This window comes from Psammomys obesus, unplaced genomic scaffold, assembly GCF_907164565.1.
Source record: "Psammomys obesus unplaced genomic scaffold, mPsaObe1.curated_primary_1811, whole genome shotgun sequence".
Taxonomy (NCBI): Eukaryota; Metazoa; Chordata; class Mammalia; order Rodentia; family Muridae; genus Psammomys; species Psammomys obesus.
The window spans coordinates 21913532-21935843 of NW_026585894.1; the positions used below are offsets into that span (position 1 = coordinate 21913532).

General features: G+C 36.3%; 1 protein-coding gene across 3 annotated transcripts in view; it reads left to right on the forward strand.

Annotated features, from left to right (window-relative positions):
- Nucleotides 1-22312, forward strand: part of Rpgr (retinitis pigmentosa GTPase regulator) — a 61616-nt gene that overhangs the window by 1283 nt on the left and 38021 nt on the right. For all 3 annotated transcript variants that reach the window (XM_055599535.1, XM_055599533.1, XM_055599534.1), the window contains exons 2-10: nt 2186-2311; nt 2999-3091; nt 4511-4573; nt 7403-7561; nt 9534-9683; nt 12061-12219; nt 12856-13011; nt 15859-15983; nt 20031-20201. In XM_055599535.1, the coding sequence (XP_055455510.1) occupies nt 2186-2311; nt 2999-3091; nt 4511-4573; nt 7403-7561; nt 9534-9683; nt 12061-12219; nt 12856-13011; nt 15859-15983; nt 20031-20201 (1202 nt within the window). The remainder of the gene's footprint in view (nt 1-2185; nt 2312-2998; nt 3092-4510; nt 4574-7402; nt 7562-9533; nt 9684-12060; nt 12220-12855; nt 13012-15858; nt 15984-20030; nt 20202-22312) is intronic.

Genomic DNA, 22312 nt, shown 5'->3' on the forward strand with positions numbered 1-22312 from the left:
ATAATATAATATAATATAATATAATATAATATAATATAATATAATATTATTATATATAATTAATTCATAATATTAATATATAATGATAATTATATAATTACATATAATTATACATATAATTATATATAATTAATTATATGTACAGTTAATATTTATATTCACTATGCTTTCTTTAGAAATTTCTCAGAAGCTGGATCTGGCTTTCTATTTGGGGGATGGTGGTGTGTGTTTAAATAGTTACTAGGAACTATTAATGGATTTTCAGTCTTTTGAAACTGATTCTAGTCCAAGCCTGTAGATCAATTGCAATTTAAGAATGTTAAGTCTCAGCATCCATCTCTAATCTCCATGGCCTAATCCATACCTGGAATTCTCATTTTTCCTCAGTGGGAATAGGAAAAGCTGAAGAGTTTCTTTGTTGAAGCCTGGGAAATATTCTGTCTTTCACACTGAAAGTATTGAAAGCTGTATTTGAGTCCCTACCCACCATTATAGTGAAGTGAAAACAGTTATAGTGTAGAAGAGATATTTTCTGTGTGAAATTTAGAACAAACATCTAATAAACTAGTTTATTAGAGGAGTACCTTGTGCAAGTTGAACAAATAAAATATTCACTAATAAACATTTTGGTAATGATTTAATTAGAGAGATTGCTGTGCAGTTCATAATTATTTACCATATAACTACTGTTTATCACAGGATTCTAAGAAACCAGTAATCATTTCCAGTTTTTAGCAGGACTTTACGTTGGGAATTGTAGATTCTGTACTATATTCTCTATGAATAAAAGAGAGATTAGTATAACTCTGTGCTAAATAGATTGTGGACAGCAAACCTGTTTGTATTGCTAGATTCAAACCATTTGGTAATAACCATAGTAATTAAAGGAGGAAGTTAAGGTTTGGTAAAGTGACTCATTTCTGTATCATATTAATTATTAGATTGAGAATTTGAATACTTGAGCATGTTTTGGATATATGCCTAGGAGTGCTATAGCTGATTCTTGAGGAAGCACTATTCCTAATTGTCTGAGAAAGCACCAGGTTGATTTCCAAAGTAGTTGCACAAGTTTACATTCCCAGTAGCAATAGAGGAGGTTTGCCCTTTCTCTACATCCTCTCCAGCATGTATAGTCACTTGAGTTTTTTATTTAGACATTCTGTGGCTGGCTGTTTGATCACCTCCCCCTGAGTCTGGGGAGCAGCCTTACCAGGACAAAGAGGAAGACAATGCAGCCATTCCTGATGAGACCTGATAGGCTAGTATCAGAGGAAGACCTCCCCTATCAGTAGACTTGGGGAGGGGCATTGGAGGAGATAAGGGAGGGAGGGTGGCATTGGGAGGGGATGAGGGAGAGGCCTACAGCAGGGATACAAAATGACTAAACTGTAATTTATAAAAAAATAAATTAAAAAAAGTATTTGAATACATGATTGCCCTTACATATTTAAATAGTCTCTCTCTCTCTTTCTCTAGGTCTCTCTCTGTGTGTGTACGTGTGTATGCGTATGTTTGTATGTCACAGTGATTATGTGGATATCAGAGGCAAATTTCTTGGTCTCAAACTCTGATTGGGCTCTGTCATTGACTTTTAAAGCCTTAAATGGCTTCTCATAGTGCAGCTGAAACAGTTTGTAAATAATGTGTGTATGTCTGTCCTGTACCTAGTTTTACTGGATAGTCACAGGCATTGTCAATATTCAGCACTGGTAGTAGCATTCCTTCCTTGCATGCAAACACTAGCAATTCCTTGGAAGAACTAAAGAAAATCCAAAATCACTTAGATAGGTCCTTCCCATGAATCACCTGTGATGTTAAGGGAGGAAAAAGGTCCTCAGTGAAGGACCAGACCATGAGGCCTTAATCAAAGTGAGTAGAAGTTGCATCTTATACTAGGTTATTCAGGACTCATTTGTTTGTCTAGTGACAGCAGAACAATCAATAATGGATGATGCTTTCCTTGTCATTGTAACACATATTCAAATTAACAGATGTCACTAAAATGAAGTCTGAGGATTAGGACTGAATTAAGGTGAAAGAATGAAGGCTTAAACGGTGTTCAGGCAGAGTCAAAGCTGTCATGGGAGAAAAGGTTTATATGTATGTAATTGGAAATGTGTTTTTAAAAACAGACCTCATGGTTCAAGGGTTCAAGTTGTGAAATAAAATTGTTTTACATTTGCAGACACGGGTGCTGTGTTTACATTCGGAAAAACTAAATTTGCTGAAAACCACCCTAGCAAATTCTGGTTTAAAAATGACATACCCATATGTCTTTCATGTGGAGATGAACATACTGCTATTGTAACAGGTTAGTATTACAATCCTAAATGAATACAGTAATATAACACCTAAATAGTGTCATATTTAATAAAAGCTTTTCTGCCTAATGTTAGGGACTTTTTATACTTAATAGAATCAGCTCATATAAGGAAACCTGCACACAGAAAGATACATTTTAAAAGTCTGATTTTTATTTTCTATAATACATTTGTTTTTATGTCTAAAAAAATATCATTTATTTGAAACCAAGGGACCCCAAAGGGGTCTTAAAACATTTCATTTGACCACAATTTTACTTAAAAAAATAAACAACTTAAATGTTAACTGTTTTTTATACATAAAGAAGAGTCTTTATCATGTGTTAAACATATTAAAAGTGTATAGAAAGTGGTTTTATACTCATCCGAAAATCCTTTACAAATTGATTCAAGAGCATTTTTTCAACTTTACGTTATCTTAGTATACTTAAATGATATTTCTACATGAATACCTTTCTTGGACTGTATTTCACTACAATAAAAATTGTTAACATATGATCTTAAAACCTCTACACTGAATGAAATGTGTCTGTATATAGACAGACAAGATAACCCACTCCTATTTCTTGTTCTTTGATATTTTTTAACATGTATCTTTTTTTGTTTCTTTGTTATTCAGTCATCTCTTCTTATCTATGTGAGAATTACTTTAATTTGTTCTTTTTCCCTCCCACTAGGAAATAATAAACTTTACATGTTTGGCAGTAACAACTGGGGTCAGTTAGGATTAGGATCAAAGTCATCTATCAGCAAACCAACATGTATCAAAGGTTTGGGGCCTTTTCTTTATATTATTTATGTTCTTTTAAAATATTTTCCAGGTTATATGAATTAAGTTTAGTAATGATCTTTGACTTTTTAGTATTAAAAATGAAATGTATTTTATGTCTTTATTTTGCAAGATGTACTTGAATATTATTAGCACCTATTCTTGTTCTTTATGTGAATCTCAGAAATACTTTTATGGTGGGGTCAATAATCACTTTGACTTAAATCCCAAGGACAGCGGAGGAAGTAATGATCCTTTAGCATTGACTTTGGCTTCTTTGTTTGTATGTTACTTGTTTGTAAAGTGGCTTTAATATTACTGCTATTATATATAAGGAAATCAGGCATTATAATATGTTATCATTTTGAGTTCTGTCTCATCACAGTTATATTTAGCTATTGGTTATTAGAATAGACATTATTCTACAGTGCAGAATAATGAAATGAAATGAACAAAACATCAATACCAGTGTTTGATGAATACTAGTATATAATAACTATAGAGCAAAGTATTTGACACCAGTATTGTCTCGAGTATGTAGTATGTATAATATCACTAGAAAACTTTATCCTTATCATATGAAAACTTCTGTATATAGCCTACAATCATTAACTAAATTTAATAGATGATGAAGAACCCTGGGGGTATGATCAGGACAGTGTTCTCTATCTTCAGGGCCCAAATTTAGATTTCAGATTAAAATTTTTGTGTGAAATTATAATAACCATGGTATTTATAGGAATTATTGTTGGACTTTTAATATAGTTAAAAGACTTTAACTGGGCACAGACTAGTAAACAGATGGTATTCCTAGTGACCAAGGTCTTAAAAACACCTAAGAGAACATTACCACAGACTGAGATCCATGAAAGCAGATACTCTTAGCCAACTGTGCAGATGCTTTGTCAACTGATTAGGAGATATTTGTCAATGTTTAAAAATATATAAATGAACAATTTTAGCCCAGGTATGTATCTATGATTAATAATCTTAGGGATTAGTTGATGGCAGTTAGGTAATATATTAATTTAGTGAGAAGTAACATACTAGAATGTACTGGATCTTGATGTAGGTTTTTAAAAAATTAGATGCTTTGGCCCTACCTTTGACCCAATGAGTCAGTGTTTGCCATACTCCACTGGTTTTTATGATGTACAGTAAGCTGTGGGTAAACCTCTGGATTAATAGTTAAGAACATTGACTTGGAGTCACATATACCAGGTTTTACATTTCAGTTTTGGGGTTACAGGTATAGTTAAGTTTCAGAGTGCATGCTTAACATGCTCAAAGCCCTAGGCCCATCCCTTGAAGTATAATAAATAAAGAAATATCAGTTCTACCAGTTTCTTATTATTTGACCTGGATTCTTTATCATTTTCATACCCGTAAAATATTATAATTGTCATATGTTCATGTCTAGCTCTTAAGCCTGAAAAAGTGAAACTTGCTGCCTGTGGAAGGAACCACACCTTAGTTTCAACAGGTACAGTATTCATCCTGTACAACTTCTATCCAGACTTGATAACTGAGGTCTCAGTTTAGTAACATTTGTGTCTTTGTAAAATTAATAGGCATGATACTTTGGTGGCAATTAGAAAAGAGTTATAGCAATGTATTTAGTATATGCATTTACCTTTGTGAGTATACAAATAAATGCTGAGTAGCTAAAGATCAAGGGGCAGCATTTCCCACCTGGGAGCACTTCTGTGGTTACTTTCTCCTATTTCTTGCTCTTCCTTCTTTATGACAGATGTAGAGTGGAAGTTATAGGAAAGGCTACTGATAGGAGTAATCTCAGTTTCAATTAAAATCTAACTAGGCAGTATAGTATATCTACAAGTTGAGACAGTGATTCTTAAATTTATATGCAAAAATCAAAGGAGAGACACAATAGTCAAAACCATTTTCAGAAAGAACAGAATTTGGGGCTAGCAATATTCTGATTTCAATCCCTATCGTAAAGCTACAAGAATTATTGCAATGTAGTATTGAGAAAAATTAGTTAAAATTTAATGAAACTCAATAGTGTTGGAAGCAGGCCAGCACATTTATCCATAGCTGATTTCTGCTTTCAAGTTCTCCTACTGAAGTATATCCCCAACATCTGATTTCTTCTTTTTCTCCATTAATTTATTTATTTAATTGTTTTGCAGCCTGATTGAAGCCCCCTCCTCTTCTTCCAATCCTACCTTCACACCTTTTCCTCCTGTTCCCACCTCACCTTCATGCCTCCTATGTGTACCAACCTACCCTGGCATATAAAGTCACATCAGAACAAAGCACATACATTCCCACTGAGGCCAGACAAGGAAGCCCAGCTAAGGGAGAGGGATCCAAAGGCAGGCAACAGAGTCAGAGACAACCCCTACTCCCATTGTTAGGAGAACCACATGAAAAGTAAGCTGCACATCTGCTACATATGTGTAGGAGATTTAGGTCTAGTCCAGGTGTGCTCTTTGGTTGGTGGTTCAGTCTCTGTGAGCCCTCCTAGTCCCAGGTTAGTTTACTCTGTAGGTCTTCTTGTTGATGTCCTTGACTACTCTGTTTCCTTTCATCCTTCCTCCCATTCTTTCACAAGACTCCCAGAGCTCAGCTTATTGTTTGGTTGTGGGGTTTCTGCATCTGTTTCTATCAGCTGCTGAAAGCAGCCTCTCAGAAGACTCCTGTCTGCAAGCATAGCTCAGTTCCTGTCTGTAAGCATAGTAAAGTATCATTAATAGTGACAGGGGTTAACTCTCCCCCATGGATTGGGTCCCAGGTTGGGCCAGTCCCTGATTTACCATTCCCTCAATCTCTGTACCATCTTTATCTCTACACTTATTACAGGCAAATTTTGGGTTAAATGTTTTATGGGTGGGCTGGTGTCCCCTTTGCTCCCCTGGAAGTCCCACTGGGCTACAGGAGGTGGCAACTTTAGGCTCTGTATCCCCTGATGCTAGGAGTCTCAGCTAGAGACACCCCTGTAGACTCTGAGGTGCCTCCCCTGTCCCAGAGATACGATATGTTCCCCCACACTTATTTCTCTTTCAGTGCTCACCCCACCCCCACTCCCAGTATCCCCATGCCTGATCTCCACCGAAATTACCCTCCCTTTTGCCCCTCCCACCTAGTTTTCTTTATCTACTTCAGATGTCTTTTATTTCCCCTTCTGAGTGATATTCAAGGATCCTCCCTTAGATCTTCCTTATTAGCTTCTTTGGTCTGTAGATTGTAGTATGGTTATCCTGTACTATATGGTTAATGTCCACTTATATAAGTGACTACATACCATGTGTGTCTTTCTGGGTCTGGGTTACCTCACTCAGGATGATCTTTTTTTTAGTTCCATCCATTTGCCTGCAAATTTTGTGATTTTCATGTTTTTAATAGCTGAGTAGTATTCCATTGTGTAAATGTACTACACTTTCTGTATCTATTCTTTGGTTGAGGGACATTTTGGTTGTTTCCAGATTCTGGCTATTACGAATAAACTTGCTAAGAACATAGTTGAGCAAATGTCCTTGTTGTTTGGTGGTGTATACCCAGAAGTTGTTTAGCTGTATCTTGAGGTATGACTATTCCTCAAAAGTGCTAGGTTGATTTCAAAGTGGTTGTACAAGTTTACACTCCCACCAACAATGGAATAGTGTTCTCCTTGCTCCACATCCTCGCCAGCATGAGCTGTTCCTTTTTTTTTTTATCTTAGCCATTCTGACAGCTATAAGATGGAATCCAAGAGTCATTTTGATTTGCATTTTCCTGATGACTAAGGATGTTCAACATTTCTATAAGTGCTTTTCAGCCATTTGATAGTCCTCTGTTGAAAAATCTCTGTTTAGCTTTGTACCCCAATTTTTAGTTGGGTTATTTGGTTTGTTGGTGTCTAATTTCTTTGGGTCTTTATATATTGGATTTTAGCCTGTTATAAGATATAGGGTTGGTGATATTTTTCCAGTTTGTAGACTGCTGTTTTGTCCTATTGACAGCATCCTTTGCCTTGCAGAAGCTTTTCAGTTTCATGAGACCCTATTTATTAATTGTGAACATCTGATTTCTAACACATGTTGAAGATATCTCAGTGGAGGAAACTAATATTTTTTACCATATGCTGCTAAAGAGTTAGCAGTGCTGTATTTACTAGTCTTTCCTGCTCCTTGTCCTCCCCTGAGTACTTTTGTCTCTAGCTGTTCTCTCGGCCTTAGCTCCACTATATCTCTTACCTTTGATCATACTTTTTTCACTGTCAGTACAGGAGATAGCTACTACTTACTAGCATTTCTAAGAAGCAGTGTGCCTACAGTATGTTGATTAACATTTCTCTTACTGTTTACAGATACAGGCAGTATATATGCAGCTGGAGGAAATAATGAAGGACAGTTGGGGCTTGGTGATACTGATGACAGAGACACTTTTCATCAAATTGGCTTCTTTACAGCTAACAATAGCATTAAACAGCTCTCTGCTGGCACTAATACATCAGCTGCACTAACTGGTGAGTATGACTTGTGTCCAAACAAATCTTTTCTTTTAAATTGGATATACCAACTCAGTAAATGCATGACAGTATCAGCATTCTGTGTAACTTCCGAAGACTTTAAAACGTTTAACTTTAGATCTATGTGCATATTTTGAGAGAAAGAAATACCGATATAGAAGGTGATTTGTAAATAAGTTCTCAAGCCTGTTAGCTGTCTATTATTTTAGATATTCTTGTTATCTTTGTTGCATATTATGAAAAAGGTCTACCTGGCACTTGAACTGAACTTGCTACCAGAAATATCAATAGAAATTAGTTGGGATGTATGTTGTTAAAGTGTGGGTTATAATGGTCATTATATACCTCTGTCCTCAAAAGTAGATATGAGAGTGTTTCTTTAAAAGTCAAAGCCATGATCCCTTTGACCCCATGGAACTTCTGGCTTGCAGCTTTCTTCCAAGCAGGAGATTCTCTGCACATCTGGTGTTGCTTTGGCCATTGGGAAAACCAGAGTTTTATTTGCTTTATCAGCTATATAGTTTACTATTCATTGTCACTCATTCAGTTTTTATTTCCAGTTTTAATTTTGTCTATTATCTTGAAGATCAACTTTTTAACTCACTAAAAGAAGTTGCTGGGTGGTGTTGTACTGTTAATCTCTTGAACTTCAAAGTCAGAGGCATGATGATCATGAGTTCCTGGCTAACATGTGCTGAATAGTAAGATGTTCTTTGGAAAAATATAGAAGTAAACAAGTATTGATTATCCCTAAAATACTTATCCTACATTTAGCTTAACTATTCCTAAAACTGAAACATCATAAAGGACATAAGTTAATATGTTTTTGAGATGCTATATGCTAATGTATCTCATTTTCTGAACCTAGAGAAGCTGTGCTTCAGGTGTACAAAAATTAAAAAAAAAGATTGTTGACTCTAATCGTGTGTGTGTGTATTTCTCACTCATCTGAAACACTTTTATGGTGTCTCAAGAGCAAGGTTTTTGATTTGGGAACTTGCCCTTTTGACCTGGAAACTTGTAAGAGCTTTCTGCGGTCCCTCAGTTTAATGGCAGGCAGACTACCTGGAAGGAGGGAACTGTTTCTTCATGGAGACATTAGTGATTATGGGAAATACCATCCTCTGTTTAGTTATGGTCATAACTAAAGTGAATTAGCATCATCTCATTCTCTGCACTTTTTCCTTGTAGATCATATGACAATAGAAAGTGAACTCCAAGGTCATGAGCTGATGAAAATGTCTTGGTACTTTTATGACATACCACTTTTAGTACTGAGTTAAAGTTTAAAAGGAGGAACAAAAATAATAATATATTATTTTATTATATATTTTATATTATTATATATTTTATTATATCTTTTATATATTTTATTATATATTTTATATTTTTATTATTTATATATTTTATTATATATTTATTATATTATTCATATACAATATAATAATATAATTATTATATATTTTATTATTTATAATATATTTTATTAAAAAGTAATATAATATATTACTTTTTTCTCTTTTTTGTTTGTTTTGAGAGAATCTTACTTTGTAAATCTAGCTTGTCTGGTATGTAAAAGTTAGCTAAGGCTGGCTTTAAATTCTCAGCAATCTCCCGAACATAGCCCCTTGAGCTCTGGTATTGTAGTTATGAGCTGCTATACTTGGTTGTATTGTTCATTTCAAAGTAGCTGACAGGGGATTTTGAGTGTTTTCAACCCAAGGAAAGGATAAATCCTTAAGATGCTGTATAAATCATCCTTATTTGATCATTACATTGTATATATGCATTTAAAGAATCATGTTGCATTTCATAAATATCGACAGTTATATATCAATGAAGAATAAAATAAGACTAAAAAAATATAATCCAGAAGACAAATTATAGTCTGTAAGACATGTCATAGCTTGAGAGCCAGGATAGCCTTTTAAAGACTTTTCTCCCCTTATACTTTTTTTTTTTTTAATAGAGGATGGAAAACTTTTTATGTGGGGTGACAATTCTGAAGGGCAGATTGGCTTAAAAAACAAAAGTAATGTGTGTATACCTCATGAAGTGACTGTCGGGAAGCCAATTTCATGGATCTCCTGTGGATATTACCATTCAGCTTTTGTAACAAGTAAGATGAACATTTTGATTCATTACAATGTCTCTTATTTCTCAATTATTACATCTATTAAAATTATTTACAGTTCATATGGTTGTTCAACTGAAATGATCTATGTTTTAATTCAAAACATTTGATAATTCATAATTTCAAATTTTCTACATACCAACTTTTTAGAAAGTGAATACTAAGTTTGTTATAAAAATTAAATTGCTATTTTAGAAACCTTTTCCAATTTTGGTTCTCAAACTTCTTAGCCTTGTATGGCATTAAAAACAAGACTCACAAACCATTTTCCCCTGGATCCACTTCTATACTTTGATCTGCTCTTCTTCCTGTCCTGGTAATTTCTTTCATTGTTTCAAATTAGTATTCAATAGAGTATTCTTGTGAGAACCAGAATGAAGGTTAGATGGAGAAGAATGAAAAAAAGCCTTAGTCCTTTGGTAAGGCTTTTTCTCACTATGTGCAGCTTTTCTTATTCCTGGGCCTGTTGGTAGTCTTCTCTGCTTCGAAGTATTGAACTGTTAGTCGATGTCTATGTTGACATCTACATTTACAGATACACTAGTAACAGTGGAAGGTTGATTGTGGCTTTCTTTCTAACTGATGGTTTCTTAGTAATCAGATGCCCACATGAAATAGTTCAGTGGATTCTCTTAGAACAGTAGTTAATTTTGAGATACACAACTAGGCAAAGTGCTGAGACTAAGTGCTCATCCCTAAACAGAACACCCCCTCGACAGCTTAGGGAAAAATCATAGAAGTCAGGAGGGGAAATAGAGCTGGAAGATAGGGAGGACTGTTCAAAATACTGTGTTTTGGACATGATGTGGCTGCTGCAACATGATGTCACAGTGTTCTTGTTACCCACACAAGACCTGCACAAGATGGGACACCCATCATAGATTAGGGGGCTCATGAAGCCCCACCCCTTCCTTGGCTAATTAAGTTATAGTAAGAGGGGAAGTAAGTTAACTTCAGTTGAGTAGTCACTTGTAGGTTGCCAGTGCTCCAGTAAATAATCCTCTATTAAAAATCCACAATTAGTGGATCACCAAACAAAAGAAATGAGTGCAGGGGTGGAGGTCGGGGAAAGGACTTGGTGGAATGAGGATAAGAGATGATCATACAGGCATGCGATTGTCAAAAGAAAAAAAATTTTCTTATTCCTTTTATTTCAAAAAATAAGATAAACATTTTAGACTGTTTTATAGCAAATTACATTGATAAAAGCATAGTACTTATCTTTTAGGAGTTTACAACTCTAAGATATATAACATTTATCCATCTAAAATACATTTTGAACTACAAAGATGTTTTACTTACCCTCCCAACAACTTTGTGAGAGCATTGCACCTTCTGTGGTTTTATATACTAGCTAGAACCAAGGAGATGCTGCATCTGAGTTATAGAACCAGGTTCCAAACCTGACTGATCTTTGCGCTTTGTAGATGTGAGTGGTTTCTGTCAGCACATGGCTTCCTGACATACAAATACAAGGAAGTGGAAGATGCAGCAGCAACTTGTAATGAATAGGCACTATCTATATGTCCTAAGTACTTTCCTAGTCACTATTTTCTTTCTTTGTGTGAAAGGGCAACCCCATGATAGGGGCACTTTTCTTTTGATCTCATAGCAACAGTGATTACTAGTAGACTCAGGAAGTAGGTTGTAGGATTACAGAAATGAATAAGAAAGTCTCTGATTTCAAGAATCTCATAATCATCATGTGATAACTAATTCAAAGGAGAGTAGAGTTAATGTGGACAAGGTGGAAATAGTTGGTAGTGCTATATAACTAATAAAATGTTATCTTCATAGAGATTCAACTTAGCCATTTCATACATCATCAAGCATTCTAAAGGCCTATAATACTAATTACTCAGGAGGCTAAGGGAGAAGTATTCCAAGTTCAAGACCTGCTATAAGAGTGAGTTCGAGGCCAGCCTGGGAAACCTTGTGAAACTTACTCTCAAAATCTGAAGCATATAAAAAGCACTGGGGCTTGAACTCCATGGTCAAGCTGTTGACTAACATGTTTGAGGCCCTAGAATTAATTCCTGATACCACTATCACCACACGTGCACACACATGTAAGCCACAAAGGGACTGGGAATATATAAAAGTGTCTTTGCAATGTTTTCTATAAAAACTAAAATGATTTTCTAATTCTTTATAGTAATGAATTCTTTATGAAGGGTACTAGTTAAAATAACTGAAGGTTTTTAAAAAATAAAAAACAAGCTTATATTCTTACGATCTTAAGAAAGATCAGATTTACTTAATTACTGGCCAAGTTTTTGTGGAACACGAGAACATGTACCAAAGAACCAGTATTCTGTTTATATTTATGTTCCTGTTAATCATTCTTCTTTTCCTCCAACAGCGGACGGAGAACTATATACATTTGGAGAACCTGAGAATGGAAAATTGGGCCTTCCCAATCAGCTGCTGATCAATCACAGGTCACCCCAGCGCGTGGTGGGAATTCCTGAGAAGGTGATTCAAGTAGCCTGTGGTGGAGGGCACACTGTGGTTCTCACAGGTATGTGTGGAGCATGCTGTACTATTCCCTGTACTCAGTAGTAGTTAAAGATATTTTAACGATCCTTTTTATTGTGACAAGATAAAAATACTTGAGCCTGTAGAGATGGTTCAGTGTTAAAAGCCCTTGCTCTTGTATTATGAGGACATGAGTTTGGATTTCAGCACTTCAGTTTGGGCAGCTCACAAATGACTGTGTGATTCCAGCTCCAACCTTTCTTCTGGCCTCAGTGGGCACCTTTGCATACAACATATTAATACTGAAATAAGTCTATAAAGAAGAATATTAGCATGAGCTATAGCTACTAAAGATATTCTAGGATATATGATATAGTATTGTTACACATACATGTGATAGAGTATCTTTCAAACCTTTCTTACATAACTAAGATAGGTGTCTGCTGTAAGGTGCATTCTTTCCCTTCCCTCAGCTGCTGGAAACCACCATTCTTAGTCTATGAATTTGAATCCTGTACATCCCAGATGGAATCATGCCTTGCATGTGTCTCTATTATGATCCCTGCCTTTCATTTATATACTTAATAGATATATTTCTGGCTCAGGGAAGACATGTTTTAAAATTAAGTTACTCGTTTACTTTACATCCCAATCCATGTATGTGTTCATTTCCTCTCAGAAAAACTTGTGTATGCTTTCGGCCTGGGACAGTATGGTCAACTGGGACTTGGCACTTTTCTTTTTGAAACATCAGAACCCAAAATCATTGATCGTATTAAGGATCAGAAAATAAGTTATATTTCCTGTGGAGAAAACCATACAGCCATGATGACCGGTATGAAATCATTTTTCTGATTTTTGTTTCTAGAATTGGATATACTTTATTATAAAATGGATGATATGTGAAATGAATGTATCTAACTTCTTATAGAATTTATGCCTGAGGAAATGGAATTATGTGATTGATAGTCTAAATATAAAGTTATAATTTGGTTTAAAAGTAAATTAAACTACAATTCAGATTAGCATAAATATGGATGCAGGCTATAGCTCAGTTGTAGCACAGGTTCTTAGCTTTACTCAGTCTCCAGCACCCCAAATAAAAATGATCCACATTTAGAACCAAAAAATAGACCTTTGGTCAAGAGTAAGACTGCAAAGTCCTTTTGAAATTGTATTTGTTTGAAGTCTCTTAATGCTTCCAAAACTCTCCTCGAGACAGAGAGAAAAATCATACAAGGAAAGTTTTATTTTTCTATCTACTCAGTATAGAAGAGCTGCAGCCATACTGAGTGACATTTGGGGATGCTTTAACCATGAAGGGTGATCAAGTTTCAGGCCTGACTTCTTCTTCTTGCAAAGTAGTAGAGAGAGAAGGGTACCGTAGTGACCACCAGGGGGCGTCTAAGGACTGACTCCTTCCCTTTGCAAAATAGAGAGAAGGCCACTGCAAAAACCACCGAGCAAATATATACATCTTCCTCTTTATTGTGTTCTGTGTTACCAAATAAGATATTACTTTGGCCTGCTTGCCTCTCATTCTCATAAACTAGATACTGTTGATAATGTGGAATTCAATAAAATTCTTCCTTGAAATGACTTAGCCGTTAACTGTTGGAAATTTATATATTTGAGAACTTAAACACTTTGTAACAAGAGGACCTATATTTCCACTGTTTCATCTAAAGCCAAAATAAAATGTGGAAAGGTTAGAAATAGTTCTACTGTACTAAATAATCTATAATCTCATATTTCTGTTTTCCCTCTCTCTATCCAAAACAGCTTCAAAAAGAGCAGTGCTCATTTAACCATTACTGTTCAGAGAAAGTAGGAATTAGAAAGCACGAGCTACTACTATAAATAGTATCCTCTGTCCCACAGAACTCTTCAAGGAAAATAACGTGTCCATTATCAAGTATTGATTTTCTTCTTTGTAGAGCATGTAACAATACTCTGTAGAATATAAAAAAAGTACCATTCCTTCATTGTCCTATCGGGGCTGTTGAAATGTGTCTTTTACTGTAGTGCTTAGGGCTTCTAAGTGCCTAAGCTTCGGCACTTAGGCTTCATAGTGCCATTTTTCATCAACCCTGAATTATCAGTGATGGTGAATATACTTTTTATGACTCATGTGTCTTAACATATATTGCTTAGTTTGCAGAGTATGTTTTCTACCTAAAAACAGTTTTGACACAAGTCACTGCATATTAAGGTTTTTTTTTTTTTTTTTTTTTTTTTTTTTTTTTGTGGTTTTGCTCATGTGTCCTCTCCAGGGAACAAGCGCTACAGATTTTGTTCTCTCTCTAGTACAATGTGTTACAGGTAGTGCATTTGCTGAAATTCTTGCTCCCTATCAATAGCTCATACTTTTACATGTTCTTTGAGCTTGGAAGTACAACCAAGCAAATGAGAGAAGGGTTTACTTTCTTCAGAAAAAGAAAATCACCTTTGAAAAGCACGTATTAAAAAAAAATTTGGGGGGGATTACCAAAATTTGGATAAATTTTGACTTTGGATAAATCAAAGTCAAAATAAGGAATTTGTTAACTTTTGTAAATTAAAATAGTAACTTACCATCTTACTGAGTTACATTACTTCAAGTCAGTCTTTAGTCAGGTGCTGGGGATTCTCTTAGTGTGCAGCCACGTTGCCTTCTTTGTTCAGAATTCCCCAAATATGAGCTAATCATTTCCCAGCCTAAAGGCATTCACTTAAAAAGGCTTACTACTCCTCCAATATAATCTAAACTAATTTAACTGTCCCTAGTGTCGTCCTGCCTTACTGCTTTAGACCATGAAACTCTCAGGCCTCCTTATTCAGCTTGCTGATTACCTTTGAGCCACTTTCCTGACCTGTGGTCTCCATTATACAAGTCTTTCCTTGTAGTGCTGGCTCTGCCTGGATGATGCTTTATTTCTTTTTCTTATAGCTAAATTCTATCTTTTAGGAATCAGCCTTCTCTACCCCCCTGATTAGAGAGCAGTTCTCCTTATCTGTGCCCTAATTGGCCTCTGCTTCTGTGACACTTAACCCACACCCTTTAAATGTAGACTGTGAAGGAGGGGCTAACAAAGAAGTACAAAAGTTAGGTGTACTTGCTGTGTCAATATGTAGCAAGGTTAGTTAGAGAGAAGTGACAGGAAGTGCTCATCAGTGTATCCCCATCAAGACAGGACCCAGATATCGATATGGGGATTAGTCAAAATGGTTGGATGAATCCCGGCACTGCTTAGGTAGCAATTCCACACCCCAAAAGCCAAATTAATGAAAGAGACAGCTGTTTCTGAGTACCATAGATCTCCACCAGTGACAAATTTGCACCCCTGGGAGAAACAAATGATGTCTGGGGATATTTTTGATCATCACTGCTGCAGAAAGGGGTTTTTCTACCAGCCTGTAGTGGACAGAGGCCATCGGTAGTGCTAAATAGACTACCATGCATAAGACAGACACACATAAGGATACTGCAACCACCAAGGTAAAGTGGTCCATTCTCAGTTCCATTGCCTACGATTATCTATAGAACCACAGACACTAAGCTTTGTTTTGGTCAGTAGAGCAGAATGAACTTAATACAGAATTCTATGAAAAGATTATAATTTCAGTAGAAGTTAATGTATTTGTTTATAACTAGATTCATACAAATGGAACTTATGTAACCTCAATTTTATTTGCATTTTAGATATAGGGCATATGTATACTTTTGGAGATGGCCGACATGGAAAATTAGGACTTGGAATGGAGAATTTTACCAATCAGTTTTTTCCTACTTTGTGCTCTAACTTTTTGAAATTTACAGTTGAATTGGTAAGGGTTTCACATTCCTTCTTACATATCTTCTTTATTTATAGATCTGAGACTTTTTGGTATTTTGTAGAAAATACATATTTTATGTTTGTGTGAGAATTTCATAGATAAAGCTAATAACTATAAATTAGTTCTGTGAGAGCCAAATGTTAGACATCACACTGCTCTGAAAAATCTCCTTTTACAGTTATTCTCCTTCAACGATGTTTTTCCTACAAATAGACCTTTCTGCTTCATTCTCATTTCTCTTCAAAGCCAAACTGTGCCATGCCTGTAAGCTTTGTATCACATATAGCAAGTACCAGTAGAATGTCTTGCTCACAACACTAAATACAGGGCAACTGCAATGTTACTGTTGAAGGTTGGACACTCAAACCCTCCACAAGAAGAGACGTGATAAGAAATGAAGAGTGTTGTGAAGGATTTGTTGGTTGAGCAGTCAGCTAAGAATTTATCTTTTTAGTGAGACATCACCATCAGGTTTCCTGTTTTATTGTTTCTAGTATTTTTTCCCAGTTAAGAACTGTAGACACGTAAGCTCTGTTTATTGCCTCTCTAAAGATATGGTGCCTCATCCTATGGCGTAGTTCTCTTACTCATTTTAATAACTGTGATAGTTTTAGATGCCAACTTGACACAATTGAAAATCACATGGGAAGGGAGCCTCACTAGGGAATTGTTGGTGTGTGGGCACACCTGTGAGAGATTTTTCTTAACTAGGTTTATTGCAGTCTAAAGACCCAGCATGAATTTTGGCAGCACCATTTCACAGGCTGGCCCTGTAGTGTGTGAAAAGGAGGGAGAGCATGATGGGCACTAACTAGCATTCATATATGCACTGCTCTCTGCAGCTGGCTATGGGTATGATGTGATTACCTCCCTCAAGCTCCTACCACTGTGACTTACTTGCTTTGATGGGCCTCAACCTGCAAATTAGAGCTAAAACCCTACTATGTACAAGATACTGGCCAAAATATTAGGAGCACAAATTATTCAGTGTTGAACAAAATACCAACTGTGTACAAAAATCTAAATGAAATTTTGATGGAAGTAAGGTGCAGAGTATGCAATTCTTATATCACCAGGAAGGCACTGCAAAGTGGCTAGAATCTGAGTCTGAAAAATACTATAGGCTCCTTTTTTCAATGACTTTTATTGACAAATTAAGATCATTTATATTTAGGAATATTATTGAGATAGATTTGCTAATTCCTCTAATTAAAAATTAATATAAACATAATTATACCACTTCCCCTGTGTCCTATTCTTCCCAATGACCCCTCTCTCCCAAATTCACATCCTCTTCTTTAATCATTTTTCCATATACATATAAACAAATAAGTATATAAGGATAACATACTGAGTTGTTGTGTGTAGCCTGCATGTCCCTTGCATTAAATAAGCAATCAGAAGGCTCATATCTGGAGAAGACTAATTCTGTCACTACAGTTGTTAGTATAGGGTTTTTGTTAACATTTTTGTGAAAAGCATTTACTTCTTAAAACTCATTAGTGGTCTTATTTTTCAGTATTTTTTTTAGTGTGCCTGTATTTTCGTCTAAAGATTTATAAGCCTGTTGGGCACTGTGGCACATGCCTGTAATCCCAGCCCTTGAGGAGACAGGGGCACCTGGATCTCTGTGAGTTTGAGACCAGCCTGGTCTACAAAGTGAGTCCAGGACAGCCAGGACTACACAGAGAAACCCTATCTTGAAAAACAAGACAACAACAACAACAAAACATAAGCCTTTAATTTAGAGAGTGTTCTTGTAAAGGAAAAGGCTTGAAAACACTTTCTTTTTCTTTTTTAATTACTTTTTTCTATTTTAGAACTGCCTTTATTTTTTCTTATTTATTACTTCTTATTTATTTATTACTTATTCAGGTTATCCACATTGTGTTTAGGCTATAGGCCCCTTTCTTGGCTCCTCTCAGTCACACTCTCCCTTCCTCTTCTCCCCCAATGCCCCTCCCCCAGTCCACTGATAGGGGAGGTTCTTCTCCCCTTCTATCTGACCCTAGCTTATCAGGTCTCATCAGGACTGGCTGCATTGTCTTCCTCTGTGGCCTGGCAAGGCTGCAACCCCCCACCCTCCGCAAGGGAATTGATCAAAGAGCCTTCCACTGAGTTCATGCCAGAGACAGCCCCTGCTCACCTTACTAGGGAACCCACTTGGAGAAAGACTCTATGGGCTACATCTTAGCACGGGTTTTAGGTCCTCATACATGGTCCTTGGTTGGAGTATCAGTCTCTGCAGGATCACCTGGGCCCAGATTTTTTGGCTCTGTTGGTCTCCTTGTGGAGTTCCTGTCCCCTCCAGGACTTTCTATCTCCCCCTTCTTTCATAAGATTCCCTGCAATCAGAACTCCAGAAGTTAAACAACAAACCAAGCAATCCAATTAAAAAATGGGGTACAGAGCTAAACAGAGAATTCTCGACAGAGGAATATCGAATGGCAGAGAAACACTTAAAGAAATGTTCAACGTCCTTAGTCATTAGGGAAATGCAAATCAAAACAGCCCTGAGATTTCACCATACATCCATCAGAATGGCTAAGATCAAAGACTCAAGTGACAACACATGCTGGAGAGGATGTGGAGAAAGGGGAACCCTCCTCCATTGCTGGTTGGGAATGTAAACTTGTGCAACCACTTTGGAAATCAATCTGGTGATTTCTCGGAAAATTAAGATCCAGCTATACCACCCCTGGGCATATATTCGAAATATGCTCAAATATACAACATGGACATTTGCTCAACAATGTTCGTAGCAGCTCTATTTGTAATAGCCAGAATCTGGAAACAACCTTGATGTCCCTCAATGGAGGATTGGATGCAGAAAGTGTGGTACATTTACACAATGGAATACTACTCAGCAATTAAAAACAAGGAAATCATGAAATAAGCAGGCAAATGGTGAGAACCAGAAAAGATTATCCTGAGTGAAGTATCCCAGAAGCAGAAAGAAATACATGGTATATACTCTCTTACAAGTGGATATTAGCCTTGTATTATAGGATAAACATACCCAAATCTCTAGTCCTAAAGAAACTAAACAATAAGGAGGACCCTAGGGAAGATGCTCAATCTTCATTCAGAAGGGCAAATGGGATAGACATCAGAAGTGGGAGAAGACAGGGAGCAGGACAGGAGCCTACCACAGAAAGCCTCTGAAAGACTCTACTGATTGTTATATTGAAGCAGATGCTGAAACTGATAGCCAAACTTTTGTATTTATTTTTGACAATTATGTGTGTGTGTGTGTGTGTTATGATTGCATTCATCTCATTAATCTGTCATATCCTCTTCCCTCTTAAAGCTTTCTTCTTAGCCAGCGCATCTTTTACTCTCATGCCTATTTTTATTTATTTATTTAATTGTTTTGGTTTACTTAATTTAGAACTGCTTACATAAGCATGATAGGGGACTATTTGCTAGAACATGGCCAACACACTATTGGTTGCACCACTAAAGAAAATGTCTCCCTCTTCCTCAGTAACCAATAACTACCAATAGTTCCTTAGAATAGAGTGTTACCAGAATATGAGGGGCCAAATTTTGTGCAGACTGTGTACAGATATGTATAACTGCTGTATATTTATTGTTATAATGGTCAGAGACATTGTCCTTCTTGAGTAATTTATTTATTCTCTGAATATTTTGTGACTTTTTAATGTTGTCCCAAAGATCAAATACAACATTTTCTAAGTTTTAATGAGATACCAACTGTGACAAGATTATATTAAATTGGAAGGTGGAGTAGACTGGTTTTACTTTTTTTGTAAATGTTTAAAGAATATATGTTTAATTCATGTATATGTATACATCTATACATGTATACATGCATATCTACATATGTCTACTTGTGTGTATGTGTAGATAGATAGATAGATAGATAGATAGATAGATAGATAGATAGATAGATATAGATATGGAGAATGATAGAACAGGGAAAAGCCATACACTAGACAGTCTTCTGAGTTAGTGTTAGTCCACTTGTGTTTGCTGTTATCATTATTTAATTTTCCTATGTACTTGTGCTTGCAGATTGCCTGTGGTGGATGTCACATGCTAGTTTTTGCCACTCCGCGACTTACTTCAGCAGATGACCCTGAATATGAAGAGGCATATGAGCCTTACCTAAATATGTGTTCTTTGGCCATAAGTGACCTCTCCCCAGGAACTTCTTTATCAGCACGTTTGCGTCGAAGAGAGCGGGTACAGTTGTGCTGTATTCTGTATGAAAATATTACCTGCCACTGCCAAACAAACAAACAATCATAAAACAAGAACAGTAAATACAGGGACAATTTTTTTTTAATTAAAGGAGGGACTTTCAAGATGAAACTGGTAATAAAATGATCACATGTTAAGGCTTTTAAACTTTTATAGCAAGTTCAAAGTTGAGATACTAAGGAATACAAATTGGAAAATTCCATTTAACATGGATAACTTTTTTTAGATGATTATTAAACACAGCACATTTTCATAGATCTTCCTTACCTCAAAGTAAGTGGTCCCTTGATTGTTTTTTTTTTTTGAACTGTGCTTAATGTTTTAATTTCTTTTTTTTCTTTTAACTTTATTTATTTAGTTGTTCACTTTACATCTTTTTTTTTGAATTTTATTTTTTTCTTATCAGTTACATTTTATTAACTCTGTATCCCAGCCGTGTCCCAATTCCTCATTCCCTCCCACTCCCTCCCTCCCTCCCTCATCTCCACTGTGCCCCTTGCCAAGTCCACTGATGGGGGGACCTCCTCCCCATTCATCTGATCCTGTTTTATCAGGTATCTTCAGGACTGGCTGCAAAGCTCTCCTCTGTGGCCTAACAGGACTGCTCCTCCCTTGGGGGGTGGGGAGGCCAAAGAGCCAGTCATTGAGTTCCTGTTAGAAATAGTCCTTGGGGGTTGGGGATTTAGCTCAGTGGTAGAGCGCTTGCTAAGGCCCTGGGTTCGGTCCTCAGCTCTGGAAAAGAAAAAAAAAAAAAAAGAAAAGAAATAGTCCTTGTTCCCCTCACTACGGGAAACCAATTGGTTACTGAGCTACCATAGGCTACATCTGAGCAGAGGTTCTAGGTTATATTCATACATGGTCCTTGGTTGCATGTCAGTCTCAGAAAAGACCCTGTGCCCAGATATATTTGGTCCTTGTGGAGCTCCTATCCTTTCCTCATCAGACTAACTCCCCTTCTTTCTTATGATTCCCTGTACTCTGCCAAAGGTTTGGTCATGAGTCTTTGCTCTGAAAACACTGCTAGTTAGAGTCTTTCAAATGTGCTCAGTAGACTCCTGTCATATGTTCAATGCGCATCCCATCTGTCTTTCTAAACGAGGATTGATAATTTTACCCCATGTCTGCTCTCTTGATTATCTTTTTTAGGTGTATAGATTTCATTATGTTTATCATATCTTATAATTTTCTTGAAAATATTTTCCGGACCTTTGAGCCTGATGTCTTCTTTTTCTTCTACTCCTATTATTCTTAGGTTTTGTCTTTTCATGGTGTCCTTGATTTCTTGGATGTTTTGTGTTTGGAACTTTTCTGATTTTATTTTTTCTTTTAGAGACGTGTCAATTTCTTCAAGTGTATCTTCGGCTCCTGAGATTCTTTCTTCCATCTCTTGTATTCTGTTGGTGATGCTTACCTTTGTAGTTCCTGATCTTTTCTCTATGTTCTCCAGCTCCTGGTTTTTCTCTATTTGTGTTTTCTTTATTGATTCTAATTCTGTTTTCATGTCTTGCACCATTTCCTTCATCTGTTTGAATGTGGACTCCTGCTTTTCAATGATAGCTTCTATTTTTTTGTCCGTTTCTTCTCAATGTATCACTAATTGTGCCTCTACTTCTTTGGGTATAATTGCCTGTATTTCTATGAGAGCTTTGTTTATTTCTTTATTTGCCTTCATTTGTGTGGACATTTCTTTGAGAGCTTTGTGCATTTTTTCTGTTTGCCTCAATTTTCGTGGTCATTTCTCTGAGAGCACGATTTTTTTCCTCTGGGTTAGTCTCGATTTCTTTGGTTATTTCTCTGAGGGCTTTGTTCATTTCATCTTTATGGTCCTCTAATAGCTGGAGAAACATAGTTTTGAGGTCGTTTTCTTGTATATCTAGTGAATTGAAGTGTCCATTGTTTTGTGGGGGTTGCTGGTGAGGTCATTATGTCCTGATTTTTGTTGGGAGTGTTCTTACGTCTGCCTTTATTTGTAATCCTCACTGGTTGTTCCTCGAGATTGTAGTTTGGGCTATGATCCTCTCTTTCTGTTTTCTGGACTGTTTTTTCAGGAAGATGAGAGAGGTTCACTGCTTTGGGAGTGTGCACTGTGTTTT